This window comes from Colius striatus, chromosome 3 (genome assembly GCF_028858725.1).
Source record: "Colius striatus isolate bColStr4 chromosome 3, bColStr4.1.hap1, whole genome shotgun sequence".
In the NCBI taxonomy this organism is placed as follows: domain Eukaryota; kingdom Metazoa; phylum Chordata; class Aves; order Coliiformes; family Coliidae; genus Colius; species Colius striatus.
Window position 1 is genome coordinate 71831793 of NC_084761.1, and position 23253 is coordinate 71855045.

The following is a 23253-nucleotide window of genomic DNA, read 5'->3' on the forward strand; positions in this document are numbered from 1 at the left end:
TTTAAGGAAGACTTTCTCCAGATGTGCATAAATTTGGGGGGAGAAGGGGGGGGGAATTATGCTTGATACCTGTACTGGGCAAAAACAGAAAGAAAAATTGAGTTGCTTATGAAAAATCATTCCTGTGATCACCAAGAGTTCCTTGTATCTTCAAGTATTTGAGCAATGGAACTTGAAATTTGGCAGAGAGGTTGGTCTATTAAGTGTTAAGCTCTTTATATTGGCTTTTGCAAGCTAGGAAGATAAGGGAAGTAGAAGAGAAGATGCATTTACTTTAAGGGAACTTCTCTTTATAAAGTTTGTGTACCTATGGATATACTTATAGACGTTAATACCCAAATTTTTGCATACATAGCTGTGAAGAGTCTCTGGAGGCTTCTCTATCCGTGTGACTGCTCAGATAGTGTGGGTGGGCCTAAGACTCTTGCTCTCACTGCTCCTCCCAAGAGGTGACACTGGACATAAGTACAGGCTCTGACAAAAAGGCCAGAAACTATGTCTCTGATACCAAACTCTTCTATAGTTATGTGCCAGTAGATGGCAGATGCAGTGTAGGAGAAGGACACAGCAGGGACAGAATACAGGGAAAGCAGGACGGAGAAGTCAGATGCTGGAGAACATGTTATTCCCCTTTTCAGAGAACTGTGCTTTCCTTGCCCACAAGTAGAGGCTGTTTACATTTACAGATATGTGTAATTTGTAAAGAAGTAAGGAGGGGATAGCTTAAGAAATTAATCAAAAAATGAAAAGCAGTATAGATATTGGTATCCTACATTGGCCAGAATGATGTCTGTGGTCCAGTAGGTATGAAACCAGTATGTGCCATAGCAAGTGGTATCAGACTTCCACGCAGCATTTCACCCTCTCCGCCGATCTAATGTACTGACCACAAAAACTTTTCTAAATCACAACAAAATGTTCTTTCAAAGTATGTGTGTTGGAGGGAAATACGGATAGACCAGAATTCAAAGGTTATCAAGCAGAAAAACATTTCTGAGAACAAACTGGGTATGTGAATGTCCCTTTGAAAGCATATTTCATAATGCTACTTAGAAGAGTTAAGAGAGGGAGGCAGAAGAGAAAATCAACTTTGTCATAATGATTTGTTGTATATGTCATCTATTATAAGCTGTGGTTTCTGGTTTCTAAACTGGTATATTAACTAGGGATCACAGGTCATCCTCTTACACGTGCAATGTATTGTTACTTATAAACAAACTCATCATTTAAATAATTATTTACATTAAATCATAAAATGAACATGGCTTTTTGTTAATATTTGTTTGGCAATTTAATATGTCTGCTAGAAAAACATGTTTTTACGAAAAGAGATTTATTTCATTTAATAAATCATAATGGTTGTAGGACTTCAGTTAGACCTTACATTTTCATAAACATTGCAGGAATATTAATACTATTAGGTACCTATCAGACCTGTGCACCTGGACTCAAAACCCAAAAAGCATAGATGAAAGAACATTTTATTTTAACTGTAACAAAGCATCTGTAGTAGATATGTGTACACCATCTTGTAAAGTTAATAGACAAAAGGGAGTTGGATTGAACAGTGGTTAAAGGATTCTCGGAGACATCATATGCTTTTCAGCTCATACTTATCCTCTTTTGGTGCCCAGCTTATTACAAGATATCTTTAGAACCATCTGCAGTTAAAAATTGAGGCCTCACCAGGGCAGAGTAGAGGTGGAGAAGAACCTCCCTCGACCTACTGGCCACACTCTTCTTGATGTATCCCAGGATGCCATTGGCCTTCTTGGCCATGAGGGCACATTGCTGTCTCTTGTTCAGTTTATTATCAACCAGGACTCCCAGGTCTCTCTCTCTGCAGAGCTGCTCTCCAGCAGGTCAATCCCAAGCCTGTACTGGTGCAGGGGGTTGTTCCTCCCCAGTTGCAGGACTCTGCACTTGTCTTTGTTGAACCTCATGAGGTTCCTCTCTGCCCAACTCTCAAGCCAGTTGAGATCCCGCTGAATGGCAGCACAGCCTTCTGGGGAATCAGCCAGTCCTCCCAGTTTGGTGTCAGTAGCGAACTTGCTGAGGGTACACTCTGTCCCCTCATCCAGGTTGTTGATGAAGATGTTGAACAAGACTGGCCCCAGAACCAATCCCTGTGGAACTCTACTGGCCACAGGCCTCCAACTCGATTCTGTGCCATTCATGATCACCCTCTGGGGTCTGTCATTCAGCCAGCTCTCGATCCACCTCACTGTCCACTCATCCAAGCCACACTGCCTGAGCTTTCTGATGAGGATGTTATGGGAGACAGTGTCAAAAGCCTTGCTGAAGTCAAGGTAGGTGACATCCGCTGCTCTCCCCTCATCTAGCCAGCCGGTTATGCACTCATAGAGGTCTATTAGGTTGGTCAAACAGGATTTCTCCTTGGTGAATCCATGTTGACTCCCTCTGATAACCATCTTATCCTTCATATGTTCAGTGATAACATTGAGGATGAGTTATTCCATCACCTTTCCAGGAATGGAGGTGAAGCTGACCGGCTTGTAGTTGCCTGGGTCATCCTTCCTTCCCTTTCTGAAGACTGCAGTGACACTGGTCTTTCTTCAGCCCTCAGACACCTTGCCTGTCCTCCATGGTTTTTCAAAAATGATGGAGAGAGGCTTGGCAACAACATCAACCTGTTCACTCAGCACTCGTGGGTGCATCTCATCATGACCCACTGACTTATGAGCCTTAAGCTCGCCCAATAAGGCTGTAACCTGTTCCTCTTCCACCCAGGGTAAGTCCTGTGCTGTCCACGCCTTCCTACTATCCTTGCTGGATTGGGCTTCTTGAGGGCCAGACCTGGCTGTAAAGACTGAAGCAAAGAAGGCCTTCTCTGCATCTTCGGTCACCAGAGCACCCTCTATGTTTGGCAGCAAGCCCACATTCCCCCTAATCTTATTTTTGCTGCTGATGTACCTGACTAATCCCTTCTTGTTTTCCTTTAATTTCCTGACCAGGTCTAATTTTAGAAGGGCTTTAGCCTTCCTGGTTGCACCACTGCAAGCTCTGGCAATGTTCCTATACTCTTCCCAAGAAACCAGGCCTTTTTTCCACCTCTCATAAATGGCTACTTTCAGCCTGAGTTGTCCAAGCAGCTCTGTTCATCCATAGAGGCCTCCTGCCTCCTTTTCTTGCTTTTCTACATGTGGGGACACGTTGATCCTGGGCTTGGACGTAGTGGTGCTTGAAGATCAACCAGCTCTCTCGGGCACTTCTGCCATCTAGGATCCTATCCCATGAGATCCCTCCAAGCAGCTCTTTGAAGAGGCCAAAGTCAGCTCACCCGAAATCCAGGGTCACAGTCCTGCTTTATTGTCCTGCCTCTTCCACACAGGATCTTGAACTCCACCATCTCATGGTCACTGCAGCCGAGGTTGCCTCCAACCTCCACATCCCCAACCAGGCTCTCTTTATTTGCTAGCACAAGTTCCAGCAGCACAACTTTCCTTGTTGGTTCCTCAAGCACCTGTGACAGGAAGTTGTTATCGACAATCTGTAGGAACCTCCTGGACTGTGTGCGCTTGGCTGTGTGGCTATCCCAGCATATCAGGGTGGTTGAAGTCCCCCATGAGGACCAGGGACTGTGACTGTGAGGCAGCTCTCAGCTGTTTGTAGAAGGCCTCATCCACATCCTCCTCCTGATCAGGTAGCCTGTAACAAACTCCCACAACAGAATCACCAACATTACCCTGCCCCTTAAATTTCACTCACAAACATTCAACCCGTCCCTCATCCTCACCCAGTCAGAGCTAAATGCTCTCTCACATACAAAGCAACTCCAGCTCCTTGCCTCATTGGCCTGTCTTTCCTAAACAATACATAGCCCTCCATGGCTGTGCTCCGGTCATGGCAACTGTCTCACCACATCTCAGTAACTGCAATGAGGTCGTAGCCCTGCATCTGCACCCACATCTCCAGTCCCTCCTGCTTATTCCCCAGACTGCGTTCATTGGTGTACAGGCAAAGCAGGGGCCTACTCAAACACACAGGTTACCCTGGGAGGATGCAAGAGGATCCTTCCTGGTTTGATACTCCCTCAGCCTGATCAGCCTTCTGCATCTCATCTTGGTGTTTGGCTGAAGAGCACCCATCATTGCATTTTCTGCCCTGACCTGTTTCCCTGTTAGATTGTGTTATGGTTTTGTCCAGCCAGCAATGAAACACCATGACAGTGTCTCGCTTGGTGCCCCCCATCCACCCCCACCCTCGTTAGGATGGTGGAATCCACAGTGAAATGGGAAGAAAAAGATAAGCAAGGTTGTTGTGGATTGACACAAGGGTAGGGAGGGCTCGCTGCCAATTACGGTTCTGGGCAAAACAGGCTCCAGTACTCAACTTGGAGAGGAAAGTAGGAAAGTTTATTCTACTACCTACAAGAAACAGAACAGGACAAAAAGCAAAAAGAGAGCAGGATGATGAGAAAATTGCAACCAGCACTTTAAAATCTGTCTCTCTCTTCTCTCCTTTCTTCCTGGGCCCAACTCACTGCTCCCGATATCTCTACCTCCCCCCAGAGGAGTAGAGAATGGGAGATGTGGTCATTCTCTCATAGATGATCTCTGCCATTGCCCTCTTCTCAGATGAGGACAACTCCTGGCATTCTTCCCCTGCTCCGATATGAGGTCCTTCCCATGGGACACAGTCCTTAACAAACTTCTCTGGTATGGATTCTTCCCAGCAGCTGCGACTTTTGCCGATACGAGGTCCTTCATACGGGACGCAGTCCTTAGTGAATATCTCTGGTGTGGATTCTACCTCACAGTTGGAGATTCTGTAGATACAGAGTCACTCCCACAGACGTGGCCTCTTCTGGTCATAATTTTAATGAGCTTCTTTGTTGTGGGTTCTTTCCCAGAGTTATACAGCTTCTGTGAATATGGGATCCCACCCAAGGGACATGGCATCCTCTGGCCATAGTTACTGCCCCTAGCACGGGGTCTTTAACAAAGAGAATCACTGCCCCTGATGAAGAATCTTTAACAAAATGAATCACCACCGCTGATTTGGGGTCTTTAACAAAATGAGTCACTGCACCTGTTGCGGGGTCTTTTGCTCACCTTGGGGTTTGCATGGTTGCTTCTCTCTCTCTTCCCACTCATTGTACCACCACCAATTGCAAAAGAAGAAGGGACAGAAGAAGAAGAAACAGTAAGAAGCCTCCTCTTCCACTTCTTAAAAAGTGATCATGGAGGTATCTAATTGGCTCAGCCCCAGAAGTGGATCTGGCTCAGAGCAGGGGAGAGTTTTGAGCAACTTCTTACAGGAGCCATCTTTACAGCCCCTTCCCCCTTACCAGAAGCAGCTGTCATGTCAAACCATGATAGATGGGATGGCTCATTCTTTGCCATTTTTCCCCTGCCCTCCAAGTCCCTCAGTTTAAAGCCCTTTTGATCAAGTTGGCCAGCCTAATCCCAAATATTCCAGTGCCCTTGTGAGAGAGGCGTATTCCATTCCAGGTAGAAATTACTCCTCATTTGGGGAAAAATAATTTATCTGCATTTTGTCTAAAAAATAAGTGATTACATCGACTAAAAATTCTAACCTTTATTGTAGACAGTGTATGTGTCCATCCTTATGGATATCAATTGAGTTTGAACACATTATCCAAAGTGTGTTGCTAGGTCTGAAAGAGATGTGAAATTCAATAGCAGCTGCTGCCTGCTTTATTTGTTTCTGGATAGATAAGAGGAATATTTTTAATGGTATCTCTGGATTTGTTCCCAATTCCACTTTCACTGAAATGCAGAATTTATATTTCCTTTCTCTGTCTGAGCAATCTTCATCATTCATTATGACCTCTTTGTTAAGTATGGTACTCTTGGATGTCAGTGATCTGTTCTAAGACTTCTGTAAGTCTCACTCTTTAGCTATCTTCTCTGTTGCCATCAGATATGGCAACTGTTAAGGAATAGCTGATTGTACATATTACTTTTGGAGGAAAAAATAGAAGGCATCTATATGGACAGAAGAGATTCCAGTCTGTTTTTTTTCATCTTACTTGGTTCTGAGACATTTGTGTTCACATAGCCTACAGATAGCATGTTCCTCCATGCTGCAGGCAGTCCATTCAATGTCTCTCATGTTTTTCATTCTCATTGTATAAACAAAGATTTTTTCAGTCTCTGGGAAAGAGTGTTCCTCTTGTGACTCATCTATAATTGCCAGCCTCATAATAAAAGATGAAATATTCATTAGTGTATGCATGAGAACTGGCTTTCTGCACTAGCTGTCCCTGTCCCTGCAGGGCAAATCCGTGGGCATCTACCACCAATCCAGCCAGTTAGTAGTAGGCCTTAATTTTGTGTAAACAGCTGGAGTCTCCCACCTCGAGGGAAGATGAGCTGCTGCTGCCTTTTGCTAGGATCGCCATTGAGACTTTTTTTTCTCCTTTAAGATGTTTCTCAGATTGTGGGTCCCATGTAGTCCTTTGTCATGGTTTTATGTAGAGCTGTTTCTGGTAATGGGGAAGGGGCTGTAAAGATGGCTTCTGTAAGAAGGTGCTCAAAACTCTCCCCAGCTCTGAGGCAGACCCACTTCTGGGGCTGAGCCAATTGGGCACCTTCATGATCACTTTTTAAGAAGAAGCTGGGAGAGGAGGGTTCTTCCTGTTCCTTCTTGTTGTTCTTTATTTCTTCTTTCTTTTCCGACTGGTGGTGCAAGGAGTGGAAAAAGAGAGAGAAGTGACCATCTGGACCCCTAAGTCAGTGAGGGAAGAGAGGAGGAGGTGTGCGGGATCAGAGACCCCCTGCATCCTGCAGAGAGGACTGGTGAAGCAGACTTGTTTGCATTTCATAAAAGACCCTGCACCAGGGGCAGTGACTATGACCAGAGGAGTCCATGTCTCATGGGAGGGACCCTGTATTAGCAGAAGCTATAACTGTTGGGAAGAACCCATGTAAAGTTTGTTAAGGACTGTGTCCCATGGGAGGGACCCCGTATTGGAGTAGGGGAAGAATGTGAGGAGTTATCCTTCTCTAAGAAGCAGCAGCAGAGCCCATCTGTGAGAGACTGACCACATCCCCCATACCCTGCTGCCCCTGTCCCATTGAGGGAGGAGGAGGTAGAGATATCGGGAGCAGTGAGCTGGGCCTAGGAAGAAAGAAGGGATGGGGGAGGGAGATCTTAAAGTTCTGGTTGTGTTTTTCTTACCATCCTGCTCTCTTTTTGCTTTTTGTTCTGATCTGTTTCTTGTAGGCAGTAGAATAAATTTTCCTACTTCCCTCTCTAAGTCAAGTAGCAGAGTCTGTTTTGCATGGACCCATAACTGGCCACGAGCCCTCTCTGCCCTTGTCTTGATCCACAACAACCTTGTTTATCTTTTTCCTCTTGTCTCACTGAGGCCTCTGGGGTCCTAAGAAAGATGGGGGTGGATGGAGAACAATGAGCAAGAGACTCTCATGGTGCTTCATTGCTGGATGGGCAAAACCACGATATCCTTTTACAGGTTAATTATGCATCTTTGTACTTATACACAGGAATCCACTTCAAGAAAACAACACATGCATTTGAGCTAAAAATAAGGTGGGAAGAAGTCAGAAAAATATGTGTAGCTAGCTCTGCATTCAGTGCTGCAAATTTTGCAAAAGTTAAGGTGCCCTCCCTGAATGTTGCTATCTAGATTCAATATACTTTTGCAAGTGAAATAATCACAAAAATCTAAAATAATCTTGCTTTCTTTTCAGATTTTATTACTTTGTGAAGAAGCAAATTTCAGATTTAAACCGATCTCTGTAGATGGGTAGATTAAAGGTGAATGTAAATTAAAGAAAATGCCATCTTTCCAAGTAGCTTGGAAGATAAGGATGAAAACTGAACAATGAAAGACAAAACTACATCATTTTATTTGTTATGTGAAACGGAAACCTCGAAAAGCCCATTTATTTACAAATCTAGAATCAAAGTGTAATATTGAGTTTTTTATGAGCTTGCCTTGTACAGCTATATTCAGTGTATTCAGTATATGCTGCTCTGTATGCTTGTGTACTGTTAGATGGTACAGAAGAAGATTTCAAAAGTATTGTCACTCTAAAAAACCGTGTGTGGGTATTTACTCCACTGTAGAAACTTCCTTCTGTGGCATTTATGTTTTGTGGAAGTCTTCATTGTTAGAACATGCCCCAAAGTATTAATAACAATTAAAACTAGCAATACATCAGCTTGTCACTTCCAACTTGTTTGATTTCAGGACTACAGAAACACAAAGCATAATCTCAGTTTTCTGCATCCCATAACTTTTGCAATTTTACTGTTTTTTTCAGTTTGCCCTTTTCCTCACGCACCACCCCCTGCCCCCCAGCAGTCTCTCACAATGGTATTACTAGTTCCTTTATTCTGCCCAAGACCATAGATCTCTCTTCATTCTTAGACTGTGTACCTATGAATAAGACAGTGGATTTTACACCACAGTGTTCTATAGCAAGACTGTAGCATGATTAATGTTTTCTCTAGTAGCCATGCCAGTTTAAAGTTTTCCTTAAATGAATTCGGCTGAAAAAGTAATCCAGCAAAATACCTCACAGTTGTGTTTAACTTGGCTCAATACCTGAAAATGTCTTACTGTGTGACCATAGAAACAGTTGTCCTGGAACAACTAAAGGGATGGAGCTGGGGAAAGAACAGTAATGAAAACAAGCAGTAGCCGAAAATGTTCATCAGTGTTTCTTCAATCAAGTTGTCTACTTGGCTACAAAGGTGACCGTAAGCCAAAACAGGTGCAGTCAACAGTTGTGTATAGTAAGAGTGGTCTTGAGGCTGCATTTTCAACTCAGGCTTGCCAACTTCATTTGTAACCTTTTGTATGTCATTTACCCTCCCTTTTTTAAGCTATAAAATTGCAATAATTAAGCTCTCAATAGAACATGTTTGTGGCAAGCCTTTACCAGTGGAAATATTAATGGGAAGACACAAAGAAATGCCACAGAAAATAATGATCACTAGATATGTTATAGAACTTACCGGATTGCATGGAGATTCACTGCAGCATGATTAGTTGTATATTTTATTTAATGTTTTTATCAGCTTCAGCAATTTCTACCTCTCCTTCTGACAGTTTGTGCTTTGCCCGTATCCCTTTGGAGGGGACAATTCAGTTGACAGGTTAGTTTGGTTTTTTTGTAACATTACTTTTCATCTGAATTGATTATTTGACCTGTCTTGCTATACAGCCTATAAACAGCTGTTACTACAAAACTGAAAGTGGCACGGAAACAAATACAGACATTTTGCAACAAGAGCTGAATGTGCAGCTGCTGCTTCCACAAGAGACATCTCAAGAGCCATATCCTCAGTGACTGCTACATTTGAGAGCCATACTCTTGAGCTAACTTAACAAATGTTCTTTAGAAAATCTAGATCCTGTAGCAAGAGGAAAATAGTTGCCTTGATCTTCCCTCTCTTTACTGGTTCTTGTAGAATACTTATTTTTAAATTTTTATTGCTCAAAACAACCACTTAATTTACTTACAGAGTTTATTGATGAGCCCTGTGCACGATAATGTGATTGCAAAGAAGAGAAGTCAGTATTAATTACACCAGGAGTAATTTCTGAAAAGATTTAATCTAAAATTGTAAAACATCCTTAAGTTAGTGATAAGGATTAGATCCATGTAAGATCATAATTAGGCAATTTGAGTTCCAATTTTAAGGGAACTCTGATTGTCATGAAGAGTAAGTCAGATCATCTGCTCTAAGGAAGTATGTAGATTCTTTGAAAGCTTAAAATCAGTTAATATGATAGTTTTAGAGCACATACTGTATTACATATATATCTGCTTCAATGAATATTTGATTTAAAACTTGTGATAAATAGCTCCTCTGAAGATACTTATGCAAATTAAACCCCCTTATTTATTTTCTTTACCCTTAATATACTTTAAAAAAAACTATAAAGAACATTTTTTTTTATTGGTGCCACAGGATTCCTAAAGTTAATATTTCTATGCCTGAAGTAACTGAAGTATGAACTTAAGTGTGGAGCAACCAACCACAGAGTTAAAAATATATCACGTATCTGTTCTTTCACCAAACTCCATCTTCAAGAGTTTTTTCTGTGAATATCCTAAAAGCAGAATTGCCCCTTAGTATACTATAACTCGTTTCTGTGCCTGCCACTGGTGCCAAATAAATTATGGTAAGACTGCCATAAAGCTGCCAGTTTAATTTAAAAATGATTAGTCTATAAGTAGCTGTAAATAAGACTAATCAACATGGAGATTTTTAATCCTTTCATCCTTCAGCAGATTAAGCAATATGTTCATACTAAACTTGATCATTATCCAGAAATATTTAATTTATGGAGCACACATGACTTAACATTGAAGCTGGGCCAAATATTGTAGTAATTGCTGGATAATCCTGTGTTTTCTGCTTTGTCAGAGATTCTGTAGAGTCTGCAAGTTCTTCTTGGCTTATTTAATCACTATGCAGTTGTCTTTTAGAAGGCTAGTAATTTCTAAATTATTACTTTGCTTTGTATATATATGTGGTGATTTGACCCTGGCTGGATGCCAGGTGCCCACAGAGCTACTCTGACACTCCGCTCTTCAGCTGGACAGGAAAGAGAAAATAAAATAAAAGATTTATATGTTGAGATAAAGATGGGGAGACCACACACCAATTACCGTCATGGGAAAAACAGACTTGGGGGAAACTCATTTCATTTCTTGACAATCAAATCAGGATAGGATAATGAGAAAATAAAAACTGTGTCTTAAAACGCCTTTCCTCCACTCTTCCCTTTGTCCCAGGATTAACTTTACTCATGATTTTTTCTACCTCCTCTGGCCTAGTGGCACAGATGGATAGGGAATGAGGGTTGTGTTCAGTTCATCACAGATGGTCTCTGCCACTCTTTCCTCCTCACAGGGAGGACTTCTTACACTTCCATTGCTGCACCATGGGGGCCCTCCCACGGGAGACAGTCCTTCACAAATTTTTCCAACGTGAGTCCTTCCCACAGGAAACATCTCCTCAGGAACTGTTCCAGCGTGGGTCCCTCACGGGGTCACATGTCCTGACAGCAAACCCGCTCCAGTGTGGGCTCTTCTCTCGGTGCCGTCAGAGGTCCTGTCAGGAGCCTGCTCCAGGTCACAGGCCCCTTTGGGCATCCACTCACTCTGGTGTGAGCCCCTCCCCAGACAGCAGGTGGCATTGGCTCTGTTGGATATAGGAGAAGCTTCTGGCAGTTTCTCACAGAAGCCATGATTATAACTTCCCCCCCCGCCCCCCAACCTTGCCACGCAAACCCAGTACAATATCCAAACATTTACACTGCACTCTAATGTTCAGGTGGTAGACTGCATGAGCTAAACAAATGAAGTGAACTTTTTACATTTGTGATTTTTCATATAGATGTAAACCATTTAATATGCAGTCATCTCCTAACATTTTTACAACTTTTAACTATTAGATGTAAGTATAACTGTATATAGTTATATTTTAATGTAACTTTTTACTGTTATTGGTAAAATTTCCTTTGAAATGAGTGATCGATATGTTGCAAGACCTTTGGAAACAGTGAACTGTATATTGATGTTTGCTATGGTTACATTTGAAGAAATCAGTGTACTCAAAACTACTATTAGCTGATGGCTAGATGTCAGGTTATAGCTGCAATATGGTGCTCAGGAAGTTAATGATTTAGGTGTGGGACGAGGAGAATGGAGGTCATATTGAATACTTCGTACTTGTATAAAACTTCATCTGAGAGTCTTCAAGAACTCTTTGTAGTTTGGTTTGTTGATTTTGGTTTTGTTTTTCTCCAAATAGCAGCCCCATTTGTGCAAATCTTAAGAGCAGTATAAATTTGGTTAACAGTGATACACTCAAATAGATCACAGTCACAGACTTGTGAAATTTAAGGAACATCCCAGCTATCACTTCTTTAGGAAAAAATAGTCATTGGAATATATTTCATTCAGATTACTATTTGTGATCATCAGATATACTCCACTGGTCCACTAGACCCATTTACAGTTAATGAGGTAGAATCACTGCTTACATTTCTTTTCATTGTAATGTAATTTTGTCATGTATTGAGTGTTTTACTAAAAACACAAAAAAAAAGGAAACCAAAAAAATACAAAACAAAAAACCAAAAACAAAAAAACCCAAAAAGTTAACTCTAAACATAGTGGGCTGAATAAATTAAATAGCATCCAGAAATAGATCAAATCAACACTTCATTTTAGTTATATGGCATCCTATTTATTACAATCTTTTGACATTTTCTGTATTAAGGAGCCTCTGTTAAACCAGTGAGTCTGCTCATGTGAATACCTCTGGCCACCTGTGATTATCACAGAATCACAGAATGGTAGGAGTTGGAAGGGACCTTTAGAGATCATCTAGTCAAACCCCCCTGCAGAAGCAGGTTCACTTAGAACCTAGTTATGCTGATATAACTTTTTAGAAGTAGTAGATTAGTTAAAATTGAAAGCTAAAAACTGTCTAAAACCCTAAATGAAGGTGACTGGAGACAAGCCACTTCCTTTCACAAGTCCTCATTATTTAGGGAGTTTCTCAGGTCCAGGTCAGGAGGCAGTGATGGCTGCTGCAGAGCTCTTCTTGTGCCCTTTCTTTCTCGCCATTTCAAATATGTTCTGTAAAACACTGAAGAGTGTTTTACAACATCTTTATCTGAAGGGCCTTTACAAGTTAGATAGTAAACTTTTAATTTGCCAGTACAATGTACGGAACTAGGAAGTGGCAGCTCTAGCTGTCATCAGGAGGGATCATTTGTTCTTGATTTTGTACACAGACAGATTGTGGTGCTAAAATTTTCTGCCTTTCGACATATTGCAATCTGGTGGTGAAGAAGACTTTTAGAATATTTGTGCTTTCTAAGCAGCAAGTAAGCTGCCAACTAGGAAGCTGCAATATTGCAGCATGTAAAGTGCTTTGAGTAAAAATCCTTTTCCATATTTCAAATATGACAGCCTTCATTAATGACTAGACTTACTGTAATCTACATTTTTAAGTAAAATTACTTTTAAATAAGTGCTTATGTGTGTATATGTGTATGTATTTATGTGCATTTATTTCTGAAACCTCAAACAAAATATCAGAATACCAAATTGTTCTTGGGTAACCATTTTTTTTTTTGCTTTTGGGTAACTACTTTTATAGTAGTTCTTTATTTCCAAATCCAGTATCATCAAGAATCTGCAGTCTGCCCAACAGTATGAAAAAATGCAGTATATTCGGGTCAACATAAATGTTGGTGATATTTCTTAAAGTTTTGTTCTCATTTTCTATGTGAATTTCCCTCAACAGACCTAATTTTGTTTTACTGAAACCATTCATTGTTATGATATTTTTTGTCTTTTAAGTGGCAAAAAAATACAATGATTATTTATTCAGGGCTTTATGCCTCCTTCTAGTTATGAGCAACTTCCCCTGATGTCCATGACCTTTCGGATATGAGGCCTTTACTTAAATGCAGCCTCCTGTAGACTTGTGCGGGTGAAGTTCCCTCAAGCATTTCTGAATATGTCAGCTATTTCTGTAAGGGAGCCATACGTAATAATTACATGTATTTCTAGGTGTCTGTAGATGTTTTTCTTCTATTGAGAGTTGGGTGACGTTTCCCACTTTAAGCAATTTTGTTTCCTTTCAAAGTACTGTGCCAAATCACCTTCAGGTCCACATGTTTGCTTAACTGAAATTCACTTCAGTTACATCAGTTTCTCTGCAGTGCTGCTGATAATCTCAGCAGATGACCCTGAAGTTACAGACAGTGAAGACAGTGGACATTCACAACTGTATTTCTGAATTAGACAGGAAAGGAATAAAAAACAGGGCATGCCTTACCAGTTACGATGTTCACAATTTAAAAAATATATATAGTGTAGGATAAAATATTATATTACAAAGTCAGAAGTATCATTAAGAATATAGTAAATACACATTAAGTTAATATACTATTATTTAAAACATCATGTATTTTAGAAATTTGTCATTCTTTTTTTCTGAATGACAAAATTTTTCAAATTAAGTAAAAAATTGCATTTTAGGTCATATTTTGTAATAAAGCAAAGCTAGCAGTGGATAATAATGCTTAAAAAAAAAGTCATAGCAAGATGTAAGTTTTTTCATTATATGCTTGGGAATGCATATCCCAATTTTAATTAAGCCTGAGAAAACCTAAACTGTTTTAAATGTGAGTGAGGCCTTTCCTGCTTAGAGCATGTGTGCAACTTTTGCTTTTCAGGCATCAATTCATAAATTATGAATGTACATTAGCTTTCCAGTCTTCTGCTGATGAATTTTTACATTTTAAGAAATGCTAAAAGCACTACAGTAAATTTAAGGAAGAAGTCCACACATTGAGCAATATAATAATGAGACATTAGGTATTTATATGAGAGATCTGTTTTTGGCGTTTATATATCTTCTTTCTGTTACCTCATCCAAAAGGCTGACAGACTTTTGGCAAAGACCACTCAGACGTCTTGTCTGTCCTACTGTATATCCATGCCTTTCTTCTTCCTAATTTTTAATGGCTGTGACACACTTGCTAGCTCTAGAGGTTATAGAAGGCTATCATGCTGTCAGGTTTCAATGTTTATTCAGTGTGAACAAGTTAGTGTTAGTAGATGCCACCATCTAACTACACGTGTGCTTCTGCTTTCCAGCAAGAAGAGCTGGGTCTTTTTTACTTACTAGTCATATGGATGAGGAAAATGCTTGTATAGGCAGGCAATGTGTCTCATTTGGGCTGAGTTATTTGCTGGTGAGTATGTGGAGTTTCAGATGCAATTGGACTAGTTACTGAGAGGCTTTCCTCCATTGTGCTCCAGTGGTAGCTTCTGTTAGTCTATTTGACAGCTCTTAGGTAACAAAACACTCCCATATAGTCCTGATCCCTGCTTGCTGGGAAGGGCACTGAGTAGCTCTTCCTAATAGCTAAGACTCATATTGACTGTGCTAGAGCTTTTATTCTCCTCCCCCAACATGATTTTCAGATAAAAAGTTAGTGGAAGCGGTTAAAGAAGAGAACTCTATGTGTGAGTGTTCAGTTACGCCTTCCTCTATGCAGTAGTCCTGAATCACAGCTGCTACAAATCAACTGACTTGGCTGAGGCTTCTTTGAAATTTCTTGTCTTCTCAAATCTTGACTAACTTGGCTAGCTCTATGTTAGGTGTAATCTTTCAGTTTTTCCAGATCTACAGTAAACATGCTCATAGATTTTCTGTATTTTTTGATTGACTCTTGATGATAATTATGTAGACTAATTATGTTATGTTAATTATTAGACTAATTATGTAGACTATTATGATAATTATGTAATTGATTTTCCTGTGAACATGTAAAAGATGAATAAAGAAAAAATACATATGCAGGTATACATCTCAGAATAAGAAATAAACAAGTATGCTGCATTTCAACTCGTTATATTTTAAAAATTGTTAACATATGGTGCTTTTCTTAAAGCCATTCAAGTTGTGTTGATATTTGTTGCATTTGATCTGATATTTAGTATGCTTTGACTGCTCAAGGGAGGTACTGGAAGATCTCATAAATGCTGCAAGGGGTGATATACTGCTCTCCACTGTGTTTTTCTGCTATTTATCTCTGATGATTTTTGGTTCTTTCTGTGAGCAGATTCAGCATGCTTAAGCTGTCAAAGGCTCACTCAGTCAAAACCATTCAAAGTTTTCTTCAAAGTTCATGATTTTTTTAGAAAGTTGTGTCAGTTGTTTGCCAAAGTCAGAGAAGAGTAAGTCTGTATAACTGTGGGGAGGAAGGAGAGGATGAAGAAGTAAGCTTTCTCCTGTGTGGTGTTACTACACCATTACATGAGTTCAACTGCTGATGAAATCTTGGCTTCGGTTTGCACAGAATTAAACTTTGAAACTGTTCTGAGCTTGATTTGGGCTTAAATTTATCCTAAAAGACAAAGCCAATGTAATCTTCAATGAGTAATGAAGATTTGGCATCTTTTTGGTGTAAAATTCTTCAAAAGTGTTTATTATCACTTTTTTTCCCAATCTAAAAAAAAAAAAAATTACTATCTACTAGAGTACTAATCCTTTGTATTTTTGTTTTCTGTCTTTTTTCTCCAGTCGAGGCCTCTTGCCCTGCAGGACATTTTGCGAGGCAGCAAAAGAAGGCTGTGAACCAGTCCTGGGTATGGTAAATGCTTCTTGGCCAGAATTCCTGAAGTGCTCTCAATTCCAAAACAAAACTGACAATGACACCACTACAAGGGTATGCTTCTCACCATACCAAGAAAAAGGAAAGCAGTGTACGTTTCCATTCTTAACTTTTACACTCTGTTTACGAGTTCAATGTACTATATATTGTGTAGGAAAAGCTCTGGGATAAAATTATTTTATTACGTTCCTTTACATTACTGTGATAAAGGATGGTTGTCAGTTGGTTATAGTTTTGCTGTACTTTAGTTGTTTATGCTGATTTTTGTTTTTTTCAAACTTGTGTTGATTTGAGGCTTTTTTGTTTTGCATCGGAGACCCTGAGCTGTTCCAAAAAAAAGGACATGGGAGAAATGTAATGTGCCCTTTAAAAATACTCTACTGCCTTTTTCTTTGCTAGTCTCTAGTAACTACAGAATTGTTATTTGGAGCAATGACCTGATACACAGGCCAAATTTCAATTGTATCTCCTTTTTCCCTGTTATAAAAATGAGCCCAGAAATAATTGAGAGGTAAACTAAAAAATTGTGGTTTGTATACATCCACTCGTAGAGACACAGAATCACAGAATCATTTAAGTTGAAAAGACCCCTAAGATCATCCGGTCCAACTGTTACCCTAATATGACAAGTCTACTACTACACTCCTTTCTACACATCTTTGAGTAGGGGTGGTGACTCAACCACATCCCTGAGAAGCCTGTTCCAGTTTTTGACAGCCCTTTTTTCCTAATACCCAATTGAAACCTTCCCTGGTGCAACGTCAGGCCATTTCTGCTTGACCTGTCACTTGTAACCCAGGAGAAGCGACTAATACCAACCTCGCTACAACCTCCTTTCAGGTAGTTGTACAGAATGATAATGTCTCACCTCAGCCTCGTCTTCTCCAGGCTAAACAACCCCAGCTCCCTCAGCTACTCTTCATGAAACTTGTTGTCTTAGACCATTCACCAGCTTTGTCGCCCTTGTTTGGACACAAGAGGGCTTTCTTGTAATGAGGGGCTCAAAAATCAACACAGTACCTGAGGTGAGGCCTTACCACTTCTGAGTAGGGGGGGCCATCACTGTCCTAGGCTGCAGCCACACTATTTCTGACACAAGCCAGAATACCATTGGCCTTCTTTGCCACCTGCGCATACTGCTGGCTCATATTCAGCTGCCTGTTGGACCAACACCCCCAGGTCCTTTATCACCAGGATGTTTTCCAGCAGTTTTCTAAATACAACACATTTCCATCTCCTCTGAGTTGCTGCTCTGTTCTCTAGATAGAAATCTACAAGAGATCAGACCTGAGAGTAGCAAGCCTGACTCTTTTCCTCAGGGACAGCTTTGCTGAAGTTCTCTTGCTGGCATTTGAGACTTTAATATTGATATCAACAGTATGATGCATCATAATATGAATCTAAGTGGCAGAGGCTTGTACAGTCCGTCTGTGGTTTCTGACTCTGTTAAGGACTTCAGAGTGACAATAAACCAGAAGAAATGATGTGATGAAAATTGGTTTTCAATACCATTTAACAACCCCAAGTTATACACTCAAAGCTACCTTAAGACATCAATGAGGTCTTCAAATGCTAGTGCTACAATGAAGATTGTTTATATATCCTGAATTGTCTTCTTGGGCCTTCTGAATATGCATAATGATATGACCTTAAATTATTGGACTGAGTCTTTTTACTAATTGGATTCTCTCCATCTGTAAGGGCATATTTTGAGGGATCACGAAGCCAAGGAAGCTGTTGTCTCTAACTACCGTCACCTGTGAGAATGTAGTGGCTGAGGTGGGGAAATACATAAAGAGGGATTGTGTCTTGTGGAAGGCAGATGAATGTTTTCCAGGAAAACTGAGCACTATCCACAAGTCATTTGTAGGATTCCTGTGGGATTTTGGGCAAGTTACTGTAGTGGAAGCCACTGGGAGCTATGTTTTTGCCCATTGTATGAGTTCTACTGTTGATGAAATCTTGGCTTCAATTTGCACAGAGTTAAACTTTGAAACTGTTCTGAGCTTGATTTGGGCTTAAATTTATCCTGAAAGACAGAGCCAATGTAATCTTCAATGAATTAGGGCAAATGGATCTCTCCAAGTAAGAACCATAAGCAAGTAATTATTAAAATGCCTATTTTTTTTCCATGCTTCACCTTCCCTTTGTTAAATGGACTAAAACTGTCCTTTTAACTCACTGTGATGTAACTATATACACGTTGATGCCTTTGGTATCATAGTGATGAACATCATAGGAGTTAAGAGTACAATAATTTTGTCTTCATGGCAGGTTCAAATAACAAGGTAAGAGGCTGTAGTGTAAAAAGTATGGCAAGCGGTTGTACATAGAGCAATGAGAGTAGCTCCAAGCAATGAATGACTAGCATATCATTAATTCAGTACGCTCATGTTGGGCACAGAATGGGATACAATTCTGAAAAAGCAACAGGACGTTAGAGGCCTGGCTTTCCTGCATGTGTGGTACACAGACTGAATACAAGGTATGTTATAAATACGCCTATTAAATTTTAAGAAATCGTAGCTGGCCAAAGTCTTCAAAGGTGCCACCAAATCTAGATAGCTGAACTTTTAGATCCAGCTAGAAGAGATTGATGGCTTCTGAAACTTTCAGGTTTCAGAATATCTTCTGGCTAAAATGATATGTTTAATATTGCTAGGGAAGAAGCTTGTCAGAGTAGTGACTGGTTGATCATTCTTCCGTAATCTTTGTATCTATGTCGTAGTGAACTGCATATATAGTACACAGTGGAAGCTCATTATTTCTCACTAACGGAAAACATTGAGAGCCAGTTGGGAGATTCACTGCTCCTGCCTGTCACTGTGGAGACCCAGGCTGCTTTTGGCAGTTCTGACATTTTGTTGTATAAAACAAAAGGCATTTTTAGTTCATTTTTTCATGACTTGTTCTGCATGATAATTGGATATGAAGAGTTTCTATGTAAAATGATAGACTATAGAGAATATTTTATACTTTTTTTTTTTTTAATTGTTTAAAAGAATGGTTCTAATATGAGAGTAAAAGGTGAGAGTCCATGTTCACTAGGTTATTTCTGCTACAGAATTAAGTTATGCTGTAATGGTGTTTTTCTTTCTGCAGTTTCTATATTTGAAATAATTTACTTCTCTGAAAACAGTAGAAACAAAGATCAGGGTTTGGTTCACTGTTTCAGTCCGTTTTTTATGTATTGCTCAGCCCAAAGCACTCTTCATACTTTTCTCAGGGCTCAGTTTGTGGAAATTCCAAGAGCATGTCCTTGTCATATGGCTGTTTATGTCTCAACTTTGTGGTTTCTTTTGTGTAGTAATGCCTCAGATTACATGCAGTGAAACCCTCCATGCCCACATATGCCTTGCATATAATTTGTTTTGTGTGATGATGCAATTATTTTTTTTGGCTTTAGTTATTTTTAGTATTTATGAAAAATAAGGTCTGTCGGCTATACCTGCTTGTTATTAGTAGTTAAACTTTAAATCTCTAAAAAGGAATGAATAAAAAAGAGGAATCAAGAGAAAGAAAAGAAGGAAGTATGTGTTTATCTAATGCATGACATTGTAAGTGGCATTGAATGGCAAGTTACACAGAACCTTTCTGTTCTGTAAGACAGGTAAATCTCTGTGAACTTTTTAGTCACTGGTTATTGCAGCAATTTTTCAATTAGATACGTTTTTTGGGGTTTTTTTTTTCTGGTTAGAAAAGTTCTAGTAGTTGGTGAGTGGGAAAACCATCGCTGATGTTAACCTAAATAATCTCCCTTCTTTTTGTACGTGTCAATAAATGCCCTGCAACATTCAAGAGCATGAAAGGGCTAAACGCACATATAACTGGAGTGAGCTTGTTCAGCTGTTTGAAGATGCCACCACAGGAGCTCCTACCCTTTTTTAAGCTGGATAAGAAGCACTTAATTGGAGCACCGTATTATGAATATTAGCAATAGTCATTAACAGCTAATGTATAACATTTTAAAGTAGTGTAAAAACAAGTAGTTAATAGATGTTTTAGCACCATAACTATAGGCTTCAGCAATACATCTCTTACAAAAATATTGCCTTTACCCAAGTTTAGCTTTGAGTTTTGCAATAACTTAGTCAAACTGTCTAAATTTGATTCTAGTGTCTGTCCTCATGTGTTATCTTGTCCTGCATAGGTAGCAGTAGTGCAAACAGAAAATACTCAAAAGAGTTAATATAATATATACAAGGAAACTACTGATTTTTTTCACCACATATGCTTAACTAATACAGACCTTGTTTTGTTTTATTCCGAGTGTAAAACAGCAATAGCAGTTGTTCTGATACCCTTTTTGTTCCATGGTGCCCAGTTTATCTTCCAGGATTTTTCCAACTGGCACTCATTTAGAGATTTTTTTTTGAGGAGGACCCTTGAGCAGAGATTCAAAGGCAATATCTGGTTACAATCATGTGTTTGTTTTTCTGTTGACAAGATGAAGCTAATTATACACATCCAATGCGGAATTTGAGAAAAAACTTATAAAATCAGGAAGATGTCTTTCTTTTCTGCTCTTATATCCATTTACTGCAGTGAAAAGAAGAGATGGTCAGTGTATGTGTAACATTGATACTGACCAGCTGCAAAAACAGCAACAGTGGGACAATTTTTTGAGGGAGACAAAACGTTTTTCAGGATCGTGGTGGTATTTGTTTCATGTGAGGAAACATTCAGCACTTTCTTGCTTCTATTGACTCTGCATTATATTTTATTATGTCCTTTGGTTTTGTTTTTTTCCTTCATGCTGCCCCCCACCATTTATCTCAGCCTGCCTTCCTGTTCTTTGCCTATTTCTTCTTGTGCTTGGAGTTTCCTATGTGGTCTTTTGTAGACCACTTCACTTGAAGAAAGGAGAGGAGGTCTTTTGTATTCTTCCTCCCATGGGGTTTTGCATCGTAAAGAAATAGAAAGATGGACAGTTTCCTGGGGGAAGGAGTAGCCAAAATCAGATGTTGAGAGAAGAATAGGAGAACAGGGCAAGACTATGTGGCAATACTTTTCCAAAATACTCCTGCATCTGTTTGAGATTCAGTTACTTTTCTGTAAATTGTAACCCACCATAGATTTTTCTTCCATAATATGTCCCTTTGTTTTGTAGATTTACATACATTTTAGTATCCTATTGCAAAGTCTTACAGCTTAACTATGCATTATATGAAGAGTAACACCTTTGAGTCATTTTAAGAGCAATTTTATTTGATACCTCCTAGTTCTTTCATAGCATAAGGCAGTGAATGTTGTCTCCATGTAAAAAAAAATAGCACTTTTCATGGTCGTTTTCACAGATATATCGCGCTTTGTCTGTTGCTATACCTTGAAATGCAAACAGATGTAAATCTTGAGGATGGTAGAATAATATGTTTATTTCAGTCTGTGTTATCTACAGCTTTCCAGGTACCTGCCTGTGTAATCTTCTACAAATGACCTTCCAGTAATCTCTCAGGGAAGTACAGCACATAAATGGTCTTGGCTTCTCAGAGACACTTTTAATAGCACACCAGATGCAGTTAAAATAAAGCACATTTTGCCACCAATGGTGTTTCTAAGCTAATTTCATTTCTCCTCTTATTTGCATATAACATACAAGATAAATAGGAAGATGCTCACTTTCAGTAAGAAGAAATTACAAAGTGGTTTGGAATGGAAATCAGAATGGATATGAGCACAATAGGATAAAGATATCTTAGGAAGGGAAAGTCAGAATGATTTATTGAACATACTTTTTTATGTTCAGAAACTCCAGATTCTTTGCTCTGTAGGAAAAATGATCAGACAAATATTCTTCCTGCTTTTTATTCTCCCAGACCAAACTGGCATATTCATATGGAAGGCAAAAGTCTGATATTATCACTGTCTTAGTACCAGTGAAGATCCGTGCTGATGGAAATCTGTAAGCAAATGAAGGTGGTTCCCTTAATGGTTCTTTTTGATTTATTTCTACTGTTCTCGTTTTTTGAACATGCAGGAAGCTGCAGAAAGCCCAAGTTAGAAGAATGTAAGATTTCCAAGTCAGTTAAGGTTGCTTTTCCAACCTCAAACAACCTTTCTTGTATGATGAACTACAGTCTTTTGATTATGTTATAATGTTCTATTTTTACCTGACATCATCATCTGTGGGATAAAGACTGTCCTACAGGGAACTAGGACCGATGCTGAGGAAGGCTGTTGTTTCTAGGGCCTCTGTAAAGTTTACTGATTCTAACAATAGGAAAGTGCAATGTATAAAGGGAACTTGAGAAACAAAATCCATTCATGATAAAATAAAATGTGGTATTATATTATAAAGTGAGATTCTTTCTCTGTCACTGTTGCAGAGACTATATGTAGTCGGGTGCATCGCTCCCTGGTGTACTCTGCGCATGTGCCCGTCTTGTTACTAGGGGATCTTCTTCTGCTTCCTAGTGGTCGTAGGGTGGTCGTTGGGATGAAGTCAGTAATCTTCCTATAGTGGCATGCTCATGAACTCTTCTCTTGGCTCTTATCAGCTCATGCACAACCTATTGTACCTCCTATAAGCATCTCAGCCAACTGCACCTGTTCACATTGTAGAAACTTTATGGTTAAAGTTTTACAATGACTTTAAATGGTTCCTTGCACAACTATTCTTTCATGATTTGATTAATGAACATGACCTTTTCCATTACAGTAGGGTTGTGATTCTTTAGTTAGAAGTTAGGAAACATGTTGCCGTGGTTTTGCCCTGCTAGCAAAGAAGCACCACGACAGTTTCTTACTTGTTGCCCCCCATTCACCTCCACCCTCGTTAGGATAGCAGAGGCCCCAGTGAAATGGGAGGAAAAAGATAAGCAAAGTTGTTGTGGATCGAGACAAGGGCAGGGAGGGCTCACTGCCAATTATGGTTCTGGGCAAAACAGGTCACTGCCTCTAGCTTGGAGTTCTTAGCAAAATGAGTCTCTGCTCTTGATGCGGCATCTTTAATGAAATGCAAACAAATTACTGCTTCACCAGTCCTCTCTGTAGGATGCCAGGGAGTCTGCTCCAGCACACCTCCTCCTCTCTTATCTCATTGACCTTGGAGTCCATATGGTTGTTTCTCTCTTTCTTCC

The 23253-nt window shown here is 39.7% G+C and overlaps 1 protein-coding gene across 1 annotated transcript in view; it reads left to right on the forward strand.

Moving 5' to 3' along the window:
• Window positions 1-23253, forward strand: part of CORIN (corin, serine peptidase) — a 134801-nt gene that overhangs the window by 59683 nt on the left and 51865 nt on the right. Inside the window, exon 5 of the mRNA XM_061993205.1 lies at window positions 16084-16265. Within this exon, the coding sequence (XP_061849189.1) occupies window positions 16084-16265 (182 nt within the window). The remainder of the gene's footprint in view (window positions 1-16083; window positions 16266-23253) is intronic.